General features: G+C 34.4%; 1 protein-coding gene across 1 annotated transcript; it reads right to left on the bottom strand.

The window, feature by feature from the left end:
• Positions 1–231: 231 nt before the first annotated feature.
• On the bottom strand, positions 232–2,980 carry LOC131037454 (cationic peroxidase 1). The gene is made up of 4 exons (XM_057969592.2): positions 2,575–2,980; positions 2,263–2,445; positions 762–927; positions 232–654 (listed from the first exon to the last, which is right to left on the bottom strand). Exons 1-4 carry the CDS (start codon positions 2,779–2,781, stop codon positions 263–265), a joined length of 948 nt encoding a protein of 315 aa, XP_057825575.2. The 5' UTR covers positions 2,782–2,980; the 3' UTR covers positions 232–262.
• Between the last annotated feature and the right edge of the window lie 20,103 nt (positions 2,981–23,083).

Genomic DNA, 23,083 nt, shown 5'->3' with positions numbered 1-23,083 from the left:
TAAATTTCTTTGCTAACAAAATTGAGTTGAAAAGATAAGAATATCCAATCTAAAATGTAGTTTTAAGAAAAAAACATATCTTAAGTTCAATATACTTTTAAAAGAGGGAACTTTTTATTTTAAATTACATAATTATGAAAAAATATTAACTAGTGAAGGTCCGAATAAAATATATTGACCATTGTTTGTTGATATTTTTAGTATGTAATAACATATAATTAATATCCAATATATATTTAAAGTAGTGTAATCCACTATATATTTAATTGGGTTTTCTACAATTTTTCCGCACTTGTCCATTGGTGCCAATAAGAGGTTTAATGTTTCCCATTTTCACCATGGCAATAGAAAAATCATTGAAAAATGTATTTTGATTGGTGGAATAGGTAGTCACTAGAGAATCAGTAGAGACTCCATTGAATAGCTCCTGATCTGAGTGAAAAACTCCTTTCTTGCTCGTCAAATCTTTGTAGTAGTTATTATCAAAAGTAGTGGGAGTAAGAGTGTCTATGGGAGAAAGATTGTTATCACCGTTGCCACTACTATTTGGGCAATTGACCTTAAGAGAGGTGGCAAATGCCTTGTCAATAACTCTATCACCATATATGCGACCTCTAAAAGTTGTGCACCGTGCTTGCCCAATTGTATGAGCACCTAAACATCATTACCGATATTCATTTAGTTGAAAATATAAACACGCGACTTACAAAAGTAGAATAGCCATATTCATATTAATACTCAATGTTGCATGTATGATTTACCTGAAAGTGCAACCATGTCCTTTGTAGAAAGGCCTTTACTACTAAAGGACTTAATGAGAGAGCTCAGAGTAGAAAAGGGAGATGGAAGATTGGAATTGGCAGCAGATTGAATCGCAGTGGTGGAGTCTCTTCTTCCTAACAACACGGCCCATGTTGGTCCTCCCAACTACAATCACAAATGAAGTACAAGTATAAGATAATAATTCTTACAAAAAAATACAATATGTGCTAACATCTTAAAGGACTTCAACTACCATTTACATTAAATCCATCTCCCTTTTCTTAGTGATAAAATCTCACAAAGTCTACTTGACACTTCTTGATGATTTTGTTCTTTCCAATTATGTTCCCATCTATGAGAGACTTTTTTGTTCTTTACACTATCGAATTACATATGCCATAATTGTTTCAAAGTTAACAATTGACTCTATGAACTAAATTGCCCAAACCATAAAACAAATAAATTTGACTATTATAATCTATTTTGAAAGAAAATGAAAAAATAAGAAGAAGTTAGTTAATAGATATTTTAAAATTAAATAGACAAAATGGTAGATAATTATTCTTTAAAAATAAACGAAAAATGAATGTTCATAAATATAAAATTTTAATAACATTTATAAGATTTATAACTTAAATAAAATAAAATATTGACTTCCTTAAAGTTAATATTGAATTTGTTATGTTCAAAGATGAATTTATTTACAAACAAGAACACAATGATGATTGACATTTTATTTCAAATAGTAAGATTTAATATATTTTACTTAAATATCAAATTATTTGACAATAAAAAATGAATAATAAAGAATTGTCTCATTTATATTGGTTAAAATTTGATATTTAATCTTAAAAATAGAATCAAATGCATTTTTCTTAAATATCTAATAATTTAATAATTAAAATTAAGTAATAAATAAATGCTTTACTTATATTGTCTAAAATTTGACTTTGACAATTATAAAATAATAAGAAGGAAGATATTAAATTAACAAGAAACTGTCAATGCACCCTCAATCTCTTAGTGAAGTTGAATGATTTTGAATGGGCCCACGGAGGATTGGGTAAAGGATGAAGGGATCACATCCTGAATGACTTTGGTTGAATGAATGCCCTTCTAGCTTGAACTCTTGACCAAAGAATTTCAACCTATGACTCACACTTCTATACTAGATAACTAAACGATTTTGAATTTAATATAAAAAACTCCAACCAAATAAAATTACAAACAAATTCTGATCTGTTTTCTAATTATCAATGTAAAAAGCTAGATTCTAGTGATATCAGATTTCCACTATCTGTACTATTCATGGCTACTGTTTTGGATTAGATTGCACTTACATTCTGTCTTCTAAAGAATAGACATGTTGGCCATCCTGTCTAAATGGACACGCTAATGCAAATTATCAACTCAATCTTGAACGATTATATATTCGTGTACCACAATCACAAATATAAATATGATATAAGAATAAGGTGAGCAGCTGAGAAATATAATTACTTCAACTACAGAATCACGAGCAGCAATGGCGAGAATATCAGCACAAGACACAACTCCACTGCAAACAGCCTCCATTTGAGTCTTGATGGTGTCGATCACCTCAAATCCTCTTACAGAATTGGCGTTAGGACCTGCACCTTTTTCTCCACTTGTGGTATCCAATAGGATCGACCCATCACACCCCTGCAAATTCAAACTGCCATTAAAAAAAAAAAAAATTCAATTGAAATCAAGCTATAATTTAGAGAAAAACTTCAATTGAAATCAAACGAAAGAGACTAGAAAAACGATTATATATTGGTAAGACTTAACGTTAACGAAACAGTCATGAAAGTGAAGACGTAGCAATGAAGCAGCCATTCGTTTCTCCTTGGCGACTGCTGCTTTCACAGCAGCTTTGACTGTCGACAGTGCCTGGGGACACGTCTTATTATAAAATGTCGAACTGAGCTGCCCGTTTACATCCCACAGACAAAAGATTATAAAGACAATAAATGTAATAAAACTACTAGTCCTCATTCTTTTTTAATCTAACAGCTTCCAGAAAAGAAGGAATTGCAGGCAACTTGGCATAGATAGAATGAAGGAATGTGGGCTTTTTATAACTATGAGATTCCCGTGGGTGCGATTGAGAATCAATCACTAGGCTAAAACATCTAGATCGTTCATGTTCATCTCTTTCTTTGCTTTTTCTTCGACTGTGGAAAATAGCTCCTCCATTTTCCATGCCTCCACGCGTATTGACTGTTAAATGTCTAAGTATGTTTATTTCCGTTGGTGGTTTTACATGCAAAATTGGATTCTTTTTCCTCACCGGCTCGCATCGTGCATTTCGAAATCGTGTCGTACACGGCACTCCATTGACTCGCCTCCTGTAAACAACGGATTTAACGTGTGGGGCCCGTTTTAACTCAAAACAACACATTAATTATTTAAGTTCGACTTTATGTTATACTTTTATATAGATGTAATATGGAGTTAAACCTTTTTTTATAAAGATATTTTTGTTTTACTTCAAAAAAAAAATTGTCCTTTCAATTCTTAATATTTAATAATATTTTTATGACTAAGGTTTAGAGTATACATGATCAAATATGATGTCACAATACTATCCTCTTTATGGAGGTTGTCTAGAATATCTTAAACATACTTTTATATATTAATAATATGGAATTTAACAATTTTTTTATAAAGGGACATTAAATTTACTTAAATTTATTTTATTAGATAGGAGAGATGATCCAATAGTTGTTATAGCATTTGATTTAATGTCCAATATTTTTGACAATATTACACCACTAGTTGTGACTTAAGTTGTTAGTGTTGACGATGAGTACTCATAATCATATGAAATGAATCCGTTAGATCTTAAATGCAACAAATCATGTGATGCCACATTAACATACCAAGAAAATGACTTAAAGCACAAATAGTGGTCTCACTTTTCTTGGGGGTCTTTCTGGATGCCTTTGGCAAAAAGCATGCTAATGTGGCATCACATTTGGTGATGTGGCCCTGAAACACTAGTTATAAGCAAGTGACTTGCCAAGTAAGTTGTAGTAAAAAAAAGGGAGTGATTTGAAATTTCCACGTAAGATTTTGAGAAGCACAAAGTTAGGGTGTTCAACTACTTGATCCTCTCTCCCAAATGTTAAGCATCTCAATTTGTGCATTTCAAAATTATATGTAATGAAAATCACTCTCAATTTTTTACAATAACATTATGATTAAGGTTTGAAGATTGCATCATCAAATATAATGTCACATTAATATGTTTTTTATTGAGGTGTCGAAATAAAAAGAAAAATAAAATAAAATCGACAATCATAGATTAAATATCTATATGATGTCACGTACTGACAACTATAAAATCACAATTATTTATATTATAAAATTTAAAATATTAGTTTAACCACTAAAACAAACCCAATTTAAATTTTAAAAACTTTCGTACCAGATGTGGTGGACAAAATCGTGGATTCAAGCTTGCAACCACTGAGATGAATTTAGATAAACACGACAAAATTATATGCAGCGCACTATAAAAGTATAATGCATGAGATGTATTTTAAGGTCCCCACATAAATATGTGGAGAAGATTTAAGGCGTTTATTCTAGAATTGCTCTCTAGTCAAAAAGATATTGACTGAATCACTACTTAGCTGTCACCGACAAAAAAGAGTTTAAAAAAGTTGAAAACTATTAAATTCCCATCATCACATTCTTCCAAAAGAAAACAAAATAATTTATAAGACACTGATGATGGGAATTTAAATTTAACAATTTTTAGTTCTTGATGTTTCTAAATTACTGGTACGTTTTGCAGAGTCATACTTGGCCCGAGCTACTTAAGTAACTATAATAATTTTGTTTCCCTTGATAATAGTTCTTTTCCATAATTTTTCAAATTGTATTGATGATGTTGGCAGCATATTCTGCGAACTTATGCAAGAAATATATATCGTGCCTGTCCATTGTTGTATCTCTGTCTTAGTCCAACTTTATGCTTGCCTCTTTAAGTAGTAAGTTACACATTGTATTGTCACCTCTAAAGGTTAAGTCTGCTCGATTAAAGTATAATGGCTGGTTGTAAATGAAAAGAATCCCAAAATTTCATTATCCTCTAGTCAACTGAATGTATTGGCACAAGGAATCTCTTGTCCTTTATGGCTTGTTATTTAAGTTGTCTTTGCTTATACTTTTGCCTTTTTTTAAAATCAATAATTGGTTGTAGTAAAATCTTGTGAGGTGATAATCATTTGATAGTGTCAAATACTGGTAGAATTTTTCATTACATTAAGTTTGAATTAACTGTTATAATATATCTTAGTGTATTAGCACAAATCATATTAATAAGTTTAATAGGTAATTCAAAGGTGAATTCAATGGATTGTTAAGTTGGCATGCATCGAATGTCATGGAGTTATGTGTCTAATTACTAAAACCACTAAATCATGTGTGGAACTATCATTGTCTATAAACTAAAAGTGGAATCTCGCATTAATATTTATAAGTCGTTACTTGGTGCTATCCCATTTAACGCATAAGCTTTCTTCCTTGTGCCAAAATTGATCATCATGTCCCAACTTATAAAAACCATTGTTTTCGCACAATTATTTTCCTTATCACCACATAGCATTTGTGTAAGAAATTAACCTATTTAATTGTTGGATCAATTATGTCTTGCTCACAATGTAAAGTTATGGGGCCCCACCATTGTTCATCTTACCTTGTAACCATGCATTTATTCTCTTTTTAAATGAATGTGTTCACATGTAACCATTCATTATATTACAGTAAGCTCTATTTAATGCACCAAGTCCAATCCTCCACCAAACGGTAACTCAACACTTTGGTGCATTATTATTAAGTTCAAAAATAAAAGAGAATTGTTTTTTGCTATTATTTCTAGTTTTCAATGAGTTAACTATCATGAATATTTCTTAGGGCGCAAGGGACTCCATTAATGAGTTATTTACATTATTCACACATTATGTCTATATTGAACTACAAGGAAAATCATCTTTCTTGAGTTGCAATTTGTGCCCTAGTTTACTTATGCTCTAGTGTCAGTGAATGTTTTGTTTTTAATTAAAGATTGATGACCAAATAAATAAGAGTTTGGTTACAATTATGTGACTAGGGTGGTCACATCAACTAAGTCATAACCAAGCTATACATCGGATACAAAATCAAAAGATATTGAATAGTTCAACAATGCATATGTAAAGTAGTCTACTATAGTTAATTACAGAACATCATTCACTATCATTATCTTGAATCTATTCTTCTTCATTCTATTTTTTAATAGTTTACTTCTCTTTACCTTTGTCTTTTTTCGTTGCTTGCACCCCACTAAGCTAGTAGGAGTCTTTTCCTAGAAATACTCCAATAGGGGGAAAATCCTCTCCCAGCTAGAATATTCACAATTTTGATGTGTTATCTCCAGGTCTCTTACAGTTGAACGTCCTTCTAGAGTTGCCACTAATGTTTCTTGCAATAGACATTTTCAAAATTAATACATTCATCCTCAATTTTTTTGTCAACCTTCCTTAGATCCTAAGGCCAATAGTTTTCTTCCTAAATGTCTTATTTGTATAGCGATGTGGAGCCTTCTTCAACAATCTTGAGGAACCTATCTGTCGACATCTTCAAGGTTAAGGTGACCTTATTGACAATCAACAGAAAAGTGAGTCTATTTTTAGACTAGAGAAGGATAAATCCCTTGCCTTTCTATACATACGCATTCCTCTTTTTTCACAAAAACCAAGAAAGTTCAATAGATAGAGAGAATCAAAAGACGTTAGTCTTCTTGTCAAGACCTTTAACATATCCAACTAAGTCTTCAAACCAAGACAATTTATCTCTAATGTTGTACCCCACAATGTCTCCCATGAATGAATAAAGACCAGATGGAAGAAACAAATTTGCATTGAAAAAATGATGAGCACTATTTTCTTTACAACCACATAAAAGAAGAGAGATAAGATTAACACTAATGACAAGTTTGTGAAGGATTGGGAGCCATTTGAAACAACTTTTATTTGGTTCTAGTTTGTTAGACCAACATACTTGAAGCACACTAGACCAATCTTTGTTTTCAAGATTCAATTGCCATACTTTATTAACATGTTCAAAGATATTATGATTATAAAATTATATTTTGTAAAGACAATGAATCTTGTTTTTCAAGAAGGGCAACCAAAAGTTCATATGAAATTATCATAGTAGCTAACATTATTATTGATCTTGATTGGTTGTTTCACCTTTTCCAATGTATTCACAATGACAAAATAAGTTTTTTTGTTAGATTCTTTTAGGTTATATTTGGTTTGTAATGAAGGCCAAGTTTTGAGACTATTACTCATATATATGTCATTAAGTGAATAATATCCTTGCAAGAAGACCAATGGCTTATTATTGTGCATTATATTCCACCTTAGTGAACTACAACCATTTACTTCATCATGCTTCATGTTAATTGCCTCATTTTTTTGTACCATATTCCTACAATATTATCAAGCCTTCCAAATAATAGGAAAAGCAGGTGATGTAATGCCCCTCCCTCGATCAGACTCTGTTTAATCTAGTTTGAATTTGGTTGACTTCTCCTTTTGTTTTTAAGATGATTATACTCTTAAATGTAATGATTTTTATCATGATTCTAGGATATGTTGTTGGTTATGCATTTTATCTCTATGGATGCTTAGATGTTAGATTATATAATTAAGTACTAACCTTGGACTAACATATCTTCTTTATGTATGAAATATTTCTTGTGTTCGTCTACTTGAATGGGTATGAGTTTGTATGGGGTGCAAGGAGATGATCTTTCGTCACCCACTTCGGAGGGACACAGACTGTCATGACTCTCCTCCATTGGTGTGCGTGTATATGTTAGATGTAAGTATGTATGTTTTCTTGATGATGTAGGACTGCAGGTAATGAGCATCAACTTCACCTGAATCTTTAGGTCTGAGTGTTTTCTTTGACCCAATGGTAACATGGAAATTGGAGTTATCAGTCAAACCCCGATGTACCATCGTTCCTACGGAACAAGACCTATGTCAGGTGACCTTGTTTTGTTGGTATGTGGTTGTTTGACCTTGTCCAATTGTGTTCGTGTTTCACAGTTTCTTATTCCAAGGTGTTGTTGTGTGCTTAATGTGTTAAGAAGAAAATTAATGTTAATTCTTTAGATAGATTAATGATTGGAAAATCATGAGATTAGAAGATGGCTCTGTGTTTGCGTGGGTGTTTTGCTAGGGCTGATGTGCCCTAGCCTATGTCCTATGCTCTACTTGCTTCTCTCCCGGGGGGGTTTCTTGCTTTTGGGGGTCATTTTTTGCTTGCCCGTGGTTAGGTTTTCTGGGCTGCCACAACATTTTTCTTGCAACCCTTTTCTATTTCTTTTGCTCTAGGTTGCCATTGGGGGTGTGTGGGGTTTTTCTTGCAACCCTCTTCTTTTTCTTTTTTTTGGTATTTTCTTTGGGTTCATGGAGAATAGAGGATTATTCTCTTCTCAGATGATCTCTGGAGATCTGAATATGGCGGGTTCATCTCATTTGATGCATGCATGTGGAAAAGAACACATTAGTAGTTCTCAATCAGGGACAGGCGTCTCTTCTTCGAAAGAGCCTTTTCGCATGAAAAAGGTGAATGGTTGTTTGGGGAGATCACAAGATCATCCTGTTCTGGTTATTCAACCTAAGAAAATTTCAGAGGATGTTGAATATTGGTGTAATCATGGTCTCATATGCAAATTTATCATTCTTCGCCTCTCTATACCATTTTTAAAATCCTAGGAATTTCATGTCTGGAATCCTGAAGGAGATATGGAGCTACTTATGGCAGCCAATAACTATTTTCTAGTTATTTTTTCCAACCTAGCAAACAGGAACAAGGCTTTTGAGAGTGGCCCTTATTTTTTCAACCAAGTGGGACTCTTTATCAAACCTTGGCATATTGGCTTTAATTCTTCTATGGAGCTTCCCTCATGTGTGCCCATGTGGGTCTGATTGTCGAGGCTTTCGTTGGAATTATAGAGAGAAGATATTATTCACTCAATCTCACTGCTTCTTGGTAAACATGTGGGTTTGGCTTCACAAACTCAAGATCAAAAGGTAATTTCCTACACTCGTATATGTGTAGAAGTTAATTTAAATAATGCTTTGCTAGACTCTATGGAAATCTGTTTGGGGATATCTTCTTGGATCCAACAACTCGACTATGAAACCCTACCATTTACATGAAGAATTTGTCATGAATATGGTCATTTACAGTGGAGATGTCCTAGAAATAAGTCTTCTAAATTGGTCATTTTTTATCCTCCTCACTCTGTTCTAGGGGAAGATAAGGGAAAAGCCCCTATGCCTGATGGTCCTGCTGATAAAGATGACTTCATTCCTGTCAAACCTTGGAATAAAGGCAACGGAAAGAAGAGAACCTAGTTGGATAGACAAAATGATGTCACCCTAAATAGGTTTGATGTTCTAGATGATTTGGTCCAAGAGGAAGGAGTTCCAATTGAAATGTCTTCGGGTGCCCAATTTCAGCATGAGGTGCTGGATGGGGATTCCAAGAAAGAGGGTCGGGCCCTATCTTTGGAGAATGAACAAGATCTTCAAATGGTTATGGATTTGCCTTCCCATGTTTAGGACAACAGAGATCTTAATGGGTCACAGGTCCCTGGAGGTGCAGTGGTCATGGCGTCTACTCCTCCTTCCACTATAGTGGCCTCAAGTTCTGTGAAGAGTAAAAAAGCCCCACATATTTTAGGCTTACAGCAGAAGACCCTCAATAAGGGTTCTTTAGACAAACCTTTAAGGAGTGGATGAAAAATGGATCTAGAAGAGGTTAAGTTAGGGTCTGTCAAGCCTATTGATTCCCACTTCTCTCAGCCACAAAAATGATTGTTCTCTCATGGAATGTAAGGGGGTTGAAAAACATCCTTAGATAGAAGGTTGTTCACAGATTAATTGACTCTAAGTCTCCTGATGTTGTTTTTATTCAGGAAACCAAGATTTCGGTGGATGGTTTGGCCAGTTGTGCTTTGCGTGTCTGGCCCCAGGGCCTTTGGTAGGGAGTGAGCTCTCATGGTAGTTTAGGGGGGGTTGCTTGTTTCTGGAACCTGAGGAAATTTTCCCCTTTGTGGTGGTTTTCTAGCAGGTCTTCCATTTCTATGGTCGCTTCTAGCTTTGAGAATGGAGAAAGATGCCTCTTCTCTAATATTTATGTTCCAACTGATCTTGTGGGTAAGTCACATCTTTGGGCTCACATCAATCTTGTTCGGGCTCAAGATCCTTTTCTCCCCTAGATTTTGGCTAGATATTTTAATGTTGTTACTAGTTTGGAGGAAAAGCAAGGTGGGTTATTTAGGCTTGATCCTTCCTCAAATTTACTCAGGGATAATATTGGTCTCTTGAATCTCATTGATCTGAAGCCAATTAATGGTGTCTTTACATGGAATAATAGGAGGAGTGGTGTTGAAGCTATCTCTGAAAGGCTTGATAGATTTTTGGTTTCCTGCTATTGGGTGCATGATAGGTGGTCTACTAGTTTAGAAATTCTTGATTGGAGGGGTTTTGATCATTGGCCTATTAAGATTTTTGTTACATCTTGTAGAACCTCCAAAAAATCCCTCTTTCAAATTCCAATTGATGTGGCTTCATGATCAATCATTGAAGGATCTTATGGTTGATTGGTGGTATGAAGGGGTGCCTACCAATGGGTAGGCTATGTAGACCTTTGAGAAGAGATTACAACATGTGAAATACAGGCTGAAGAGGTGGAATAAACAATATTTTAGGAATTTGCATAGACACAAGATGGCAGCTTAATCCAAGCTGGATGAGGTTACGCGTCAAATTAGGGATCAAGGGATCACTGTGGAGCTCAGTATGGCCGAGTCCCTTGCTCTTAAGGACTTAGAAGAGTGGGAGTTGCGTGAGGAGATTTTCTGGAAACAAAAGTCTTGTGTGGATTGGCTCCAAGAAGGTGATAGAAACACAACTTTTTTTCACAATTTTGTTAAGGCTCGGACATATGGTAACTCTTTCATCTAAAGAAGAAATTGCTAGGGAAGTTGTCAGTTATTTTTATAATTTGTTTACCAAAGAGGATCCCAAAGATATGGTGGAAGAGAGGGCCATCTTGAACTACATTCTCCCTCTTGTCTTTGTTGAAATGAATGATTCTCTCTTGCGCCCCATTTTTTTGTATAAACTTGATGGGGTTGTGTTTCAAATGAAAAAAGGCAAGGCTCCTAGCCCTGACGGGTTTCCTATTGAGTTTTTTTAGGAATTTTGGGAGATTATAAAGTATGATCTTCTAGATGTGGTTCAAGAATCTCATAGGAATAAACAAATTCACAAATCTATGAATTCTACCTTCTTGGCTCTAATTCCTAAGAAGGAGGGGGCTAATAGTTTGGATCAGTATAGGCCTAATGCTTATGTAATGTTGTCTACAAGATAATCACTAAATTGATTGTTGAATGACTCAAAATTCTCCTATGCACTTTGGTTTCTAAGGAGCAAGGTGGTTTGATTGGTGGAAGACAAATCCTCGATGGAGTTGTGATAGAAATGGAGGCTATTCATTTGATGGATACCTCTAAGAAGAATGCTATGTTTATTAAACTTGACATGGCCAAAGCTTATGATAGGGTGAGTTGGGATTTCTTACAGAAGATCCTTTTGGCTTTTGGTTTTGGAGAAGAGTGGGTGAATTCGGTTCTTATTTGTGTGACTTCTACCTCTTTTTGAGTTCATATTAATGGGGAACCCTCAGAATTATTTAGCGCTTCATGAGGCCTTCGACAAGGAGACCCTTTATCTCCCTATTTATTTATTCTCATGGTTGAAGGTCTTGGCAGATTTCTCACTTCCCAAGTGAGACATGATCTTATTCAAGGTTGGAGTTGGAGCAATTGTCTACCTCCCTATTCTCATCTTTAATTTGTGGATGCCATAGGTTTGATGAGCAGGGCCAAAATCAATGAGGCGGTGAATTTCAGGAGAGATTTGGATATCTATTACAAAGCCTCGGGTCAGAAAATTAATAAAGATAAATCATCCATATATTTCTTTTATAATCCTCGGCTTATTCAGAATAGAATTGTCAGGATCCTCACATTTCAGATGGGGTCCCTTCCTTTGTTGTACCTCAAGATTCCTTTAGATTTGGGGGTTCAGCACGGAGATTTTTGGCAAGGAATTTTGGATAAATTTCGTTGCAAGGTTAATCATTGGACTTACAGGTGGTTATCCTCTATTGGAAGAGTGATTCTTTTGAAGACTGCAGTGCAAGTGCTTCCCATTTATAAGTGTTTTGTGCAGGCTCCCCTCTCCATCTTTGTGAGAGAGTTTGATTCTCTTTCTCATCAATTTCTTTGGTCTGGTAGTTTTCTTTCTTCTAAGTGGAGTTTAGTTAAATGGGACTTTATTTGTAGACCAAGACATGCTGGGGGTCTTGGCCTCAAATCTATTGCTTTGGTTAGCAAGGCCTTGGCGGCTAAACTATATTGGAGGTGGTGTAACAGTCAGGATCAAGACTTGGCCAAGATTTTAACCCAAAAGTATCTCCCTAGTCCTAATGATCATGAGGTGCCCTGTCTTAGTTTAGTGGGCAAGGGCTCTTGTATCTGGGATACTCTTAAAAAGAGTGCCCAATTTATTAAAGATGGCCTTTTATGGATTTATAATAGAGGCTTTGAAGCTCTTTTTTGGCAGGACTCTTGGGATGGTCACCCTCCTATTATGTCTAGTTATCTACAACTTCAGCCTCTTTGCAACATTTTCATTGATGCTGGATGGGTTAAGGTGGATAATTTTAAAACAGTTAGGTGCATTGGATAGGTTGAGGTGCTTGTTGGAAGGATTCTCTTGAAAGGCCCTTGGGTGGCTCGGATGAAGATCGTGTGGTGTTGGTTAATATCTTGGAGGGTAGGTTATGTAGTTCCCTCAGGGAGAGAGATATTTTGGCTTGGGGTCCTAATGCAAAAGGCAAGTTTTCTGTTGCTGAAGGTTATGCTCAACTTGATAGGCAATTGCATGGCTTGACGGATGTTCCCTGGTGGAAGAAGGTTTGGAATAGCTTCTCTTGGCTGAAATGTAATTTTTTCTTATGGCTAGTTGCTCAAAGGAAATGCCTCACGTGGGAGAATATTCATAAGAGAGGCTTCTAGGGACCATCTATTTGTTATCTTTGTATGCATAATGAGGAAGACTACTCCCACTTGTTTTTTCTATGCCCTTTCTCTAGGTAGATTTGGCACAAGTGGTGGGAGGCTTGGCAACATGCTTGTTTTCATGCTACCTCCTTTATTGACTTTTGGGATAGCTTGGGCAAACCCCCAACAAAGACCTCTTTTCTTCAAGTGGCTTGGGCTATTGGGCTAGCCCTTATTATCTAGGGTCTATGGCTAGAAAGGAATCGAAGGGTCTTTTATGATTCACATGTAGGGAGTCCTCACCTATGGTAGAAGATAGTTTAGAGGCTTCAGGAGACAATCTCGGTTTAGTGCAATTTGTCTAATAATGTTGATCTGGGTGATTATGTTATTGTAACGAATCTACAATTAGAAAACATTAAAATGGATTGTACTGCTGGAAATAGATTTCGACGTGCGAAGCAACGGATAAGTAGAGATGGAAGGTGGATTCCCCCTCCTATGGGAATCTTAAAAATTAATACAGATGGCTCTTCTTGGGGGAATCCTGTATATGAAGGTATTGGAGGTATAGGTAGAGGTGATGATGGTTGTGCAGTTTTTTTCTTCTCTATTTATATTGGGCAGCACTCTAACAATCTTATGGAGGCCCTAGCTATTAAGATTGATGTTGAGCGAGGCTGTTCTTTAGGATGGAGTAAGATTATTTGTGAGCCAGATTCTCAGATTGTTGTTGACATCTTGAACAAATAAAAATTGAATGATGTGAGTTGGCAATTAGCTTCTGTGGTCAGACAGATTTTAAAACTATGTAATACATTGGAATTTGTCTCCGTTTGTCATATTCCCATGGACTGGAATAGAGTGGCTAATTGTTTGGCCAAGTGGGCTTCAGAGCATGTTGATGGCTGGGATTTTAGTGGATGGGATGGTCTACCTTCTAATTATCTTGAAACTTTAGATAGGTTAATGCTAGAAGATAGGATGATGCAAGAGCACCCAGTGGTGCAGGATCAATTTCCCTTTTATGTTTGTTTCCTTTTCATTGTCATTTTTGAGGCCCTTCGAGGCTTCAAATGAGCCTGGTTTTTGGTGTAATTCCATAGTAGCCATGTCATATTTCTGAGGGCTTTCCGAAAAGGTATTATCATTGTAAATCTAGCAGTCAGATCTAATAATATGGTCACTAGACTATATAGTGGTGGTGCTAGTGGTTTTTTTTAGGATCTTTCTAGTTTTTGTTGTTGTCTTGGGCCTAAGGCCTGAACTTTGTATTTCTGTGATTTCTAAATAAATCTTTACTCCTTTTTCAAAAAAAATTATTGGAAAATCATTGCAATTGTTTTGTTAAATTAAAATTGTTGAGTTAGATAATTTAAGTATTTTACTACTAAAATTTCTTGTAGAGTTATTAATAATAATATCTAATTATTTATTTTAATAAATTAAAGTAAAATGTTGTAACGCATTATTATTAAATTTGTGGGGTTCATAGATTTAAGTTACTTTAATTTTTGAAAAAGATTGTGTTTATTAGACTTTTGATTATTTATTTGGTTATTTAAAAGGGGATTATATTAGAATGAATTTTATCATTTTCATAAGACAATTCATTAAATAATATAATTATCATTTTTTTTTATAATTAAGGATTTTATGATTTTAATGGAGTTTCATTTATAAAAAGGGAAATTAATAACTATTTGTTTTCGAATTTTAAATTTGCATGTGTGGGAGTTACAAAAAGATAATCAATCAATCAATCAATGAACTTTATTAATTTTGGGGGAATCTTGCATGCTTTTTGGGGGGATTTACATTTGGGAATTTGATATAATATTCTTTTTGGGGGAATTATGGGCTCTTGCTATGAAATTCAATGTATGCATTTTTGGTTATGGTTTTCGAATTGGATTTTTGAAATATGAGGTTGAAAAGTTGAAATGGAGAAAAATGTATGGATTTTCTTGTTGGATGTTATTGAAAAGGGTTAGAATCATTTTGTTAATGTTGGTGGATTTGTGTGTCTGGCTCAATGTGTTTGATAGCTGTGGATTTTTTCTTCAGCTTCTGTTTTGTTATCCATATTTTATTAAGAGGTAGGATTTCAGATTATTCTCTTGCATGTGGAAATTTCTTTTAGTTTTGTATGAAATAAAATAGTCTGTTGTTAACCTGAAAAGAGGAAAACTTCATGGTTTGTCTAGTTATTGAAAATAATCTATTAATTTGGATTAAATTAGATGTAAAATTTGGAAAATTTGGAAAGGGAAATTTTGGGGAAGCTTTTGGAGTGTTCAAGAAAATATATTGTTTTCGGGATTGGATTGGATTTTTGTTAAAATTTTAGGGACTGTTGTTAAACAGATTCACTTGTACATATATATTGATTTCTTTCTGAGATTAGATTCAAAAAAAATGGAAATGGGGGATTGTTATGGAAAATGATTTATTTGCATAATGATCTTGATTCTTTTGTGTTGAATTTGGTTTTCGAAATTAATTTGGGTTTGTTGAATTGAATATTGTTTTCGGGTTTAAAATAGATATTGGGGAAAATTTATAGGTCTGTGATCTTGTTTTGGAAATTCATGGTTGATCTTTGTTTTTAAAACAAATTTTCATTTGGGGTCCTATTAATAAATTTTAAATGGGATTTTCTTATATAAAGAAATTGAGAATAGATCGAAAATTTTTGTGAATCTGTGAATTTGAAATTATCTTTATCTATGAAAGTTTTTTGGGATTATTGTGTGTTGATATTATTATTATCATTTTTAATTTTCATATATAAAAATAAATATGCAATTAAATCTCTTTTATTATCTTTGGAATCGCATCTCGAATATTTCGTTGTTTGCACAGTAAATTTTATTATGTGTTTTATATGCATTTTTTTGTGTTTGTTCCCTAATTTTTTGTGGGGTGTGGGAAGCCCACCCACAACTGTGGCTGGCTCGACCCACAACTGTGGGTCTTCGCATGACTATGGGGAGCTATACCCATAGTCGTGGGTGAAACCCATGACTTTCCTTGATACAATGTTTAGGTCTGTCTTCTTCGACCGTTATTAATAAATCAAGCAGCGTGCAATGATTTTAACAATTAATCAAATTTTTTTATATTAATATATGTATGTATGTATGTATGTATGTATGTATGTATGTATGTATGTGTGAAAAAAAAAGGAAAATGGATTTGAGTTTGGTTTTTCAGTTATGTTTGTGTTAATAGTGTCAATTTAATGTGCCATTTGTTATCACTATTAAACATACTCATTATGGCAAATTTGTTTTGGTTTTAATTTGTTAAGGGTTTTTTTTATTTTGTGTAAAATGTAAATCTCAATTTGCTAATGTCTTATTTTTGTTATGGGCCAGTGAGAAAGATACATTTTTTGTTGAAAGTCTAAACCCTTGTTCAGGTATTTTGTCTATGGATAAGATTGGATGTTCAAAATTCACGGGTCTATTTATTTTGTGTTGAATATTTGTTTACATTAACCCAAGTACAAGTAGTTTTGTTCACCTCAGTTTCAAGATGGGTCATCATGCATTCTATTAAAGGTTTTACCATGGTTGATATTTACCATTTTCTCTGTATGTCCAAGCATGCATATTGCACAACATTATGGTCTTAGTCATTGTGCGGGTATGAAGTTCTTAGTGTGGTTAACACACATTTAGTTATTTGATTAAGTTGATCATCCACTACTCTTTACCATGGTTTGGGTTCGGTGGACATACTGCAGTTTGGTTACCATTACTTGATAAAAGGAAGTTGGAAAACAATGATGATGTTGGCAGATTGTTTTCAAAATTGCAAACGTTATATATACATTATTGAAGACACTCAAAAGGGTGAGAGTGGTTGTTTCAAAAATAAAAATCATGTGATTATTATACTTTGTATAGAGTTATTTTTTCAATGATATAAAGGTATAATCATTCAGTTTCTTATATAGAAAGTTTGTAGAGCAATTACAGTGTATTGTGAAAGAGATTCACCATATTATACCATTATTTATATTTCACATATGCACAATGATACATTATATGTGAACAATTGAGGCATATTGTACTTTTTCTTTTGAATCTCAAGTGATGTGAGAACAAAAGATGTTGTGAAGTGAAACAAATATCTTACTCTATATTTGTATCAAAACTATGTCGGTATGAGATGAATTGTATTAGACAGTGAGGCACATTTAAATGTTAGTGAGACACATTGTAGCCAATGAGGCATTTTCGAGTGGTTTTTATTCCCCTTGAGGGTTTTCCACTTAGGACAATTTTTGTGGTGTTATGGATGTTCTTGATTCGTCATATTCATTTACTTCATATATCACTTAGTTTTAAAGTTGTCCAAAGTTTATTTGATCTGCATCTGCTCGTGAAAAGGATGTGTTATAGCCTTGTGATGTACTTTAATATTTGCACTATCAAAGTTATCAGCTATTCCTTTCTGCTATCAAGATCTAGTTTTTCAGTCTATCCATGTTCAAAATGTAATTTCATTTTTGCTTCATAAGTTTTTTCATTGTAAGAAAAGTAAAGTCTTGTTATTTTGTCCTCATGAAAGGTGTAAACATTGAATGAGTATATGTATAAATCTATCACAAACAGGTTTTGCTGATACCTTCATGCTGCAATCAGATAGTTTTTAAAACTTTTGCAATTTCTTTTAAGTCTTGTGGAATGTTTTATTAAATCAAAGGTCTGAATATGCTTGTTCTCATGGTTGTCATTCTTCAATTTTTTTGAAATATTGTTTTAAGATCTCTTGAATTTGGTATACCACTAATTCACCCCCCCTAGTGGTATTGTACTCCAACAAGATATGTGATCCTTTGAATATTTTGAGAAACAATGATATCATCTAAATAAACAAGCACTATCTTATACATGAAATCTTGAAGAGACATGTCGATGGTTCTTTGAAAGGTTGCCCGGACATTAGACAAACCAAAAGGCATTTTCTTGTAACCCATGGTGCCCCATTTGGTGTTAAAGGCTATCAGATAGTTTTTCTTCCCCTAGGTTGAGAAAAAACTGCATTAATGACTATTGCAGAGGCATCTAGATGGACATGAAATGGTACTAACCAATATCAAAATTTAGGCATGAAATACTTGTTTGAATCTCATGTAAGGTGATATTGAATTATTCTCTTGAAGTCATGCAAAACGTTAGTACAACATGAGAATAATAGTGAATTATAAAAATAAAAATACTTAATAGAAGATCATTGTATGTTTGATAGTGCCTTTAAACTTCACTTGGTTTCTCTTGAATTTTTAGGATTGGAAATAAAGATATTTTTAGACAGTGTTATAAATGAGAAAGGGGGTTTCTTTTTTATATGCAACTAATGTCATTTCACAAACAACCTTTAAAGAGAGGTCAATGACAAGATTATATGCATTAAGGATATGAAGCTAACATCTAAACATTTGAATTTGAGGCCAAATTAGGATGACACTAGCATTGGGCACTAGTTACTAGTCATTATTGGCAATTCAAAAATTTTAATTGAGAGGACCTAGTATCTAATCCAATTGTTAGTTTAGAAGGATAGGAATTGTATGATGTTATCAAGTTTGTCAAGCAGGTCCTTGGATAGGCACATTTTCAAATGATAAATCACAAGCACCAAAGTGAGAGCTAAACACCATATGAAATTATAAGGGGCAACAATTTATGATGCTATTTTTATCCCCCACTTTAGTGGGGGTATTACCTTCTACTTATACCATGTTGAAGTATAGAGTCAAAGTGAGGGAAATTATTAGTACACTTTGTCATTCATAATCATACACAACATGAACATACACATAAAAGGAATAAAAGAAGCATAAATATATAACAATTAAAAAGAAAATATGCAACATGCATGAAACAAAAAAGAAGTAAACATGTTGAAAATACTCTTGAAAAAATATGCAAGACATGCAACAAACACATAAGATAAGTGCAACAAACATGCACAAAATGAAGCATACACACAAGACATGAAGTGTACATACAAGACACAAGGAAAACATGTAAAGAATAGAAGACAAACATGAAGCATATAATGATAATTTAGGAAAATAAAGATTCTAAGTCCTTGAGGTGAGGTGACATTGATATAAAAGGTTATCTAAGTAATTACTGATCACCAAATCAAATTGGTCCTGTGGGATAAGAAATAGATGGAAGGATAGAGGCCCCCCCCTATCCCATGTCATCAAAACGTGAGAAGTGATGGTGGTGTAGGGTAACACAAGGAGAAGAAAGAGATGTATCTCGATATCCCGCAGTGTTAAAAAGGATGAGATAATGGTCATGCGGAGTAACATGAAGATAGTTGTAAAAGGTCCCCACTATCCCACACCATTCAAGATGGGTGTGCGATGGTCATACGGGATAAAAAAAAGTGAAAGGAGAGAAGGATCCTGCTATCCTGTAGTGAGAATGACCAAAGCAAAATGGTCATGTGGGGTAAATAAGATCAAAGAGAACAATGAAGTCTCTTATCTCGCATGGGTTAAGAGGTCACACCGAGTGTCATGTGGGCTAACAAGAGAGAACAAAGTCTCTTATGGATGCTTATCCTGCACAAGTCCAAAAATTGTTCAAGGTGTTGCACGGGCTAACAAGAGTGAATGGAGTCACTTGAAGACGCTCATCCCGCACATGTAAGATTGTATCATAGATGATGATGGGGGATAATAAAGGGAAAGAATGAGGTAGCCAGATAGAGTCGGTGGTCTATGTGGCATTTGAACAAGATTGATGAGGTGACCAAGATGACGATTAAGAAGAATTTTGATGACACTTGTGTATACCGATAGACACAATTTTACGTGGAGGCTGGCCAACCTTGACCGAGTGATCTGGACAAAGAATATGTAGACATGTGGCTCCCTGGTGCACAAAGAACAAATCAGATATGCAAAATTTGGTGACAATAGAGGTAGTTATCAATCCTTTCAAGGTAGATTGATAGAGGATGGAGAATGCATTAATGGTGACCAAGTTGCAAGCTAGTTGTGTAGATTTAGGAATGATTCCAAATCGTTTCGGGCAAAGAAAGATTACTAAACTTAGTAATCTAAGTACATAGAATGATCCAAAGAAATGATGCATTTACTATAGGTGGTAAATCTAAGATCATATTTAGAATAGAGAATAAAATCTCTAGAGGTGCAAATCTCCAAGACAACTGACTTAAATAAAATATACAAATTTTGCATTGGAGAAAAAATCAAAGGTGTATAGAGTCGATTGAATCCAATAGTATATGTGATGAGATTCAACATTGGTAGGTGTGGTTGTTGAGATAGAGATAGAGGTGGAACTATAGTAGCCTCAACTAGACTATTGTAGTGCGAGTAGTGAAGAATAGTAGAAAATGTGTAGTTGTTGTCAAGAGAAAACAAAACAATCTACAGAAGTAGAGAGAGAAAGAATAGAGTATTCTATAAGGTGAAGTTGTAGCAAAGAGAAGAAGACAACCAGACAGAGGAAGAAGAAGAAATAGAGGAAGAATTTCAGCAAGTAGAGAAATTCATTCTCAAGATATGAGAAATTTTTAAGCGTTACAAAACTCATTTGTAACAATGTTTTATCACTATATTGTAAACTTTGATAATCATTGTAAATATCTGAATGGGTGCTCAGAGCAAGGGTAGGCGATCCTTTGAGTAGGTTCTCATAAAATCAAGGGTTGGTGCTCCTTGGGTTGGTACCCTAAACATTGTAATATGTTATTCATTGTGACGCAATATTGGAGCACTAGACTCCATCACCATTTCTCACCGAGGTTTTTCCCACTGTGGATTTTCCTCATAATATTGTGTTGTAGATTGTTTCTTGTGCGTGTGTGTTCTCATTTGTATTGAATTCTTAATTTCTGCATACTTAGTTTAGAAAATTTGTATAAATACATTGATTCACCCTCCCTCTCACTATCCATTTGTGTCCTTCAAGTGGTATCAGAGCCCTAGGTTCTCTTCATGAAAATCTTCCCCTAGCTTGGGTAGATCTTGTCTTGTGAACACAATGGCTAGAACTGAGTCCTCCTCCAAAGTACCTATGTTTGATGGCACTAACTATGCCTTTTAGAGTAGAAGAATGGAAACCTACTTGTCCTCTTTAGGGTTTGATGTTTGGATGTCAGTAAAGAATGGATATATATAGTTTCATCCACTCCTATTGGTCTTGATGCTAAATGAGAATATGAGAACAATTCAAAAGCTAAGAATGTTATCTTAGGTGGCCTGTTTGATATAGAGTTTGTCAAAGTCATGTACTGCACTTCAATAAAAGATACTTGGGACAAGCTACAAGTAATCTATGAAGGCGATATCAAAGTAAAGGAGGCCAAACTGCAAAATCTCAAAGGTCATTTTGAAGGATTAAAAATGAAGGAAGAAGAGAAAATAGCTGAATATATTCAAAGAGTAGATGAAATCATAAATACTATAAGAGGACTCAGATAAGAAGTCAAAGATGAAGTTATTGTCAAAAAGGTACTCATATCTCTCAATACAAAGTATGACACCAAAGTATCTACCATTGAAGAAGCTAAGGATCTGACCACCTTCTCTATGGATGAACTATTTGGCTCTTTGTTAGCCTATGAGATGAGAAAAACAAGTGGAGAGTCATCAAAGAGAGAGGTATCATTCAACATAACTAAGAAATAAAAAGAAGAAGTTGCTCATGAAGAAGAAGATGACTTTAATGTTGCTATAGCTAACTTTGTGAGAAAATTCAAAAAGGGATCAAGCAAGTACAAAGGTAAGTTGCCTTTCAAATGCTTCAACTATGGAAAAATAGGATATTTTGCTTCCAAGTGTCCCTATGGTGAGAAAGATGGAGATGAGAAGCAAAACAATGAATCCATTGGTAAGGATAAAATGAACAAAACCTACAAGCCAAGGAGAAGGAGTTTTAGGAAGAAAAATAGTCTCTACACCTTTGAAGATGATGCCATAGATGAAGAGAGTGTCTCTAATAGGGATTGCAATGAAGAAGAAAGAGAAGTTAATCTCTTTATGGCACAAGGAGAACTAGATGATGAACAAGCTGCTAGTGATGAAGAGGAAGAAGCTGAAGCCAAAGTAGACCTAGAAGGTGAACTTGTGAGTGCTCTAGAAATTAGAAAGGTAAGAAAAGAATACAAAAAATATAGGTCTGATATTGTAGAAGAACAAGAGCTGCTAAACAAATCTCTTGAGGAGTCAAAGACAACAATTTTTGACTTGAGAATCGAGTTAGAAGAAGCAAAGAGGATGTATGAAGTAAAAAAATCAGATTTAGAGGAGAAGGAAAAGAAGTGTCAAAAGATGGAAGAATAAATTGTCAATCTCAAAAAGGAACTTGAGAAGTATAAAGATGAACTCAAGATAAGAACCAAGTATGGTGGCAACACTGAGGCATTGGACAAAATGTTGAGCAAGAAGAAGCACACCAATGACACTAATGGTGTTGGATTTGAAGTAGGGAAATGTTCTAATCATGAAGATTCACTTATCAGGGAGATACACTTAATTTCTTCAAGTGAAAGTAAAATCAAACAAACATTCACAATCAGAAAGCCTAATGAGAAGAAGGCATATGTTGCTGCTAAAAAGAATCATTCAATGAACCAGCATGTTGATCCTAAAAGAAAAGCCAATATTGATGATGGAGGCTTCACAAAGGTCAAGAATACAAGAAGGAAGAGCTCAAGAAGACCAAGTTATGTTGCTCCAAGAAGACAAATGAGAAGCAACTCCAACAATGATTGGTATGTACCTCAATTTCAAGGCTACTCCTATAAATGTAATACTTATGGTCATAGAATTGTTGATTGTAAGCTTATGCATAAGTCTCCACTAAGTTTTGAAAATAGAAATCAATTCTCTACTCTTAGGGATATGAACGTTATTTTTTATCAAACAGGGCTTTTTTCTTAAGTTGGACATGTCTAAGGCCTATGACCGAGTGAATTGGCAATTCCTTTTCAGAATTATGAAAGCTTTTGGGTTTGGGGAAAAGGTGATTTAGCTTTGTTCTTAGTTGATTAGCACTTCAACCTCTAATGTTATTATTAATGGACCCCCTTCCAGTTTCTTCAAAAGTTCTAGAGGCCTAAGACAAGGGGATCCCATCTCTCCTA

This window comes from Cryptomeria japonica, chromosome 3 (assembly GCF_030272615.1).
Source record: "Cryptomeria japonica chromosome 3, Sugi_1.0, whole genome shotgun sequence".
NCBI lineage: Eukaryota > Viridiplantae > Streptophyta > Pinopsida > Cupressales > Cupressaceae > Cryptomeria > Cryptomeria japonica.
The sequence above is the reverse complement of the archived record's forward strand: the minus strand, read 5'-3'. Positions and strand labels throughout refer to the sequence as shown.

Bases quoted from the DNA above. Each gene is read 5' to 3' on its own strand.
- LOC131037454 (XM_057969592.2), bottom strand. From the start codon at position 2,781: ATGAGGACTAGTAGTTTTATTACATTTATTGTCTTTATAATCTTTTGT. The intron at 928-2,262 runs GTAATTATATTT...TTGTGATTGTAG, and splicing joins CTCGTGATTCTGTAGTTGAA to TTGGGAGGACCAACATGGGC. The intron at 655-761 runs GTAAATCATACA...AATGATGTTTAG, and splicing joins GGACATGGTTGCACTTTCAG to GTGCTCATACAATTGGGCAA.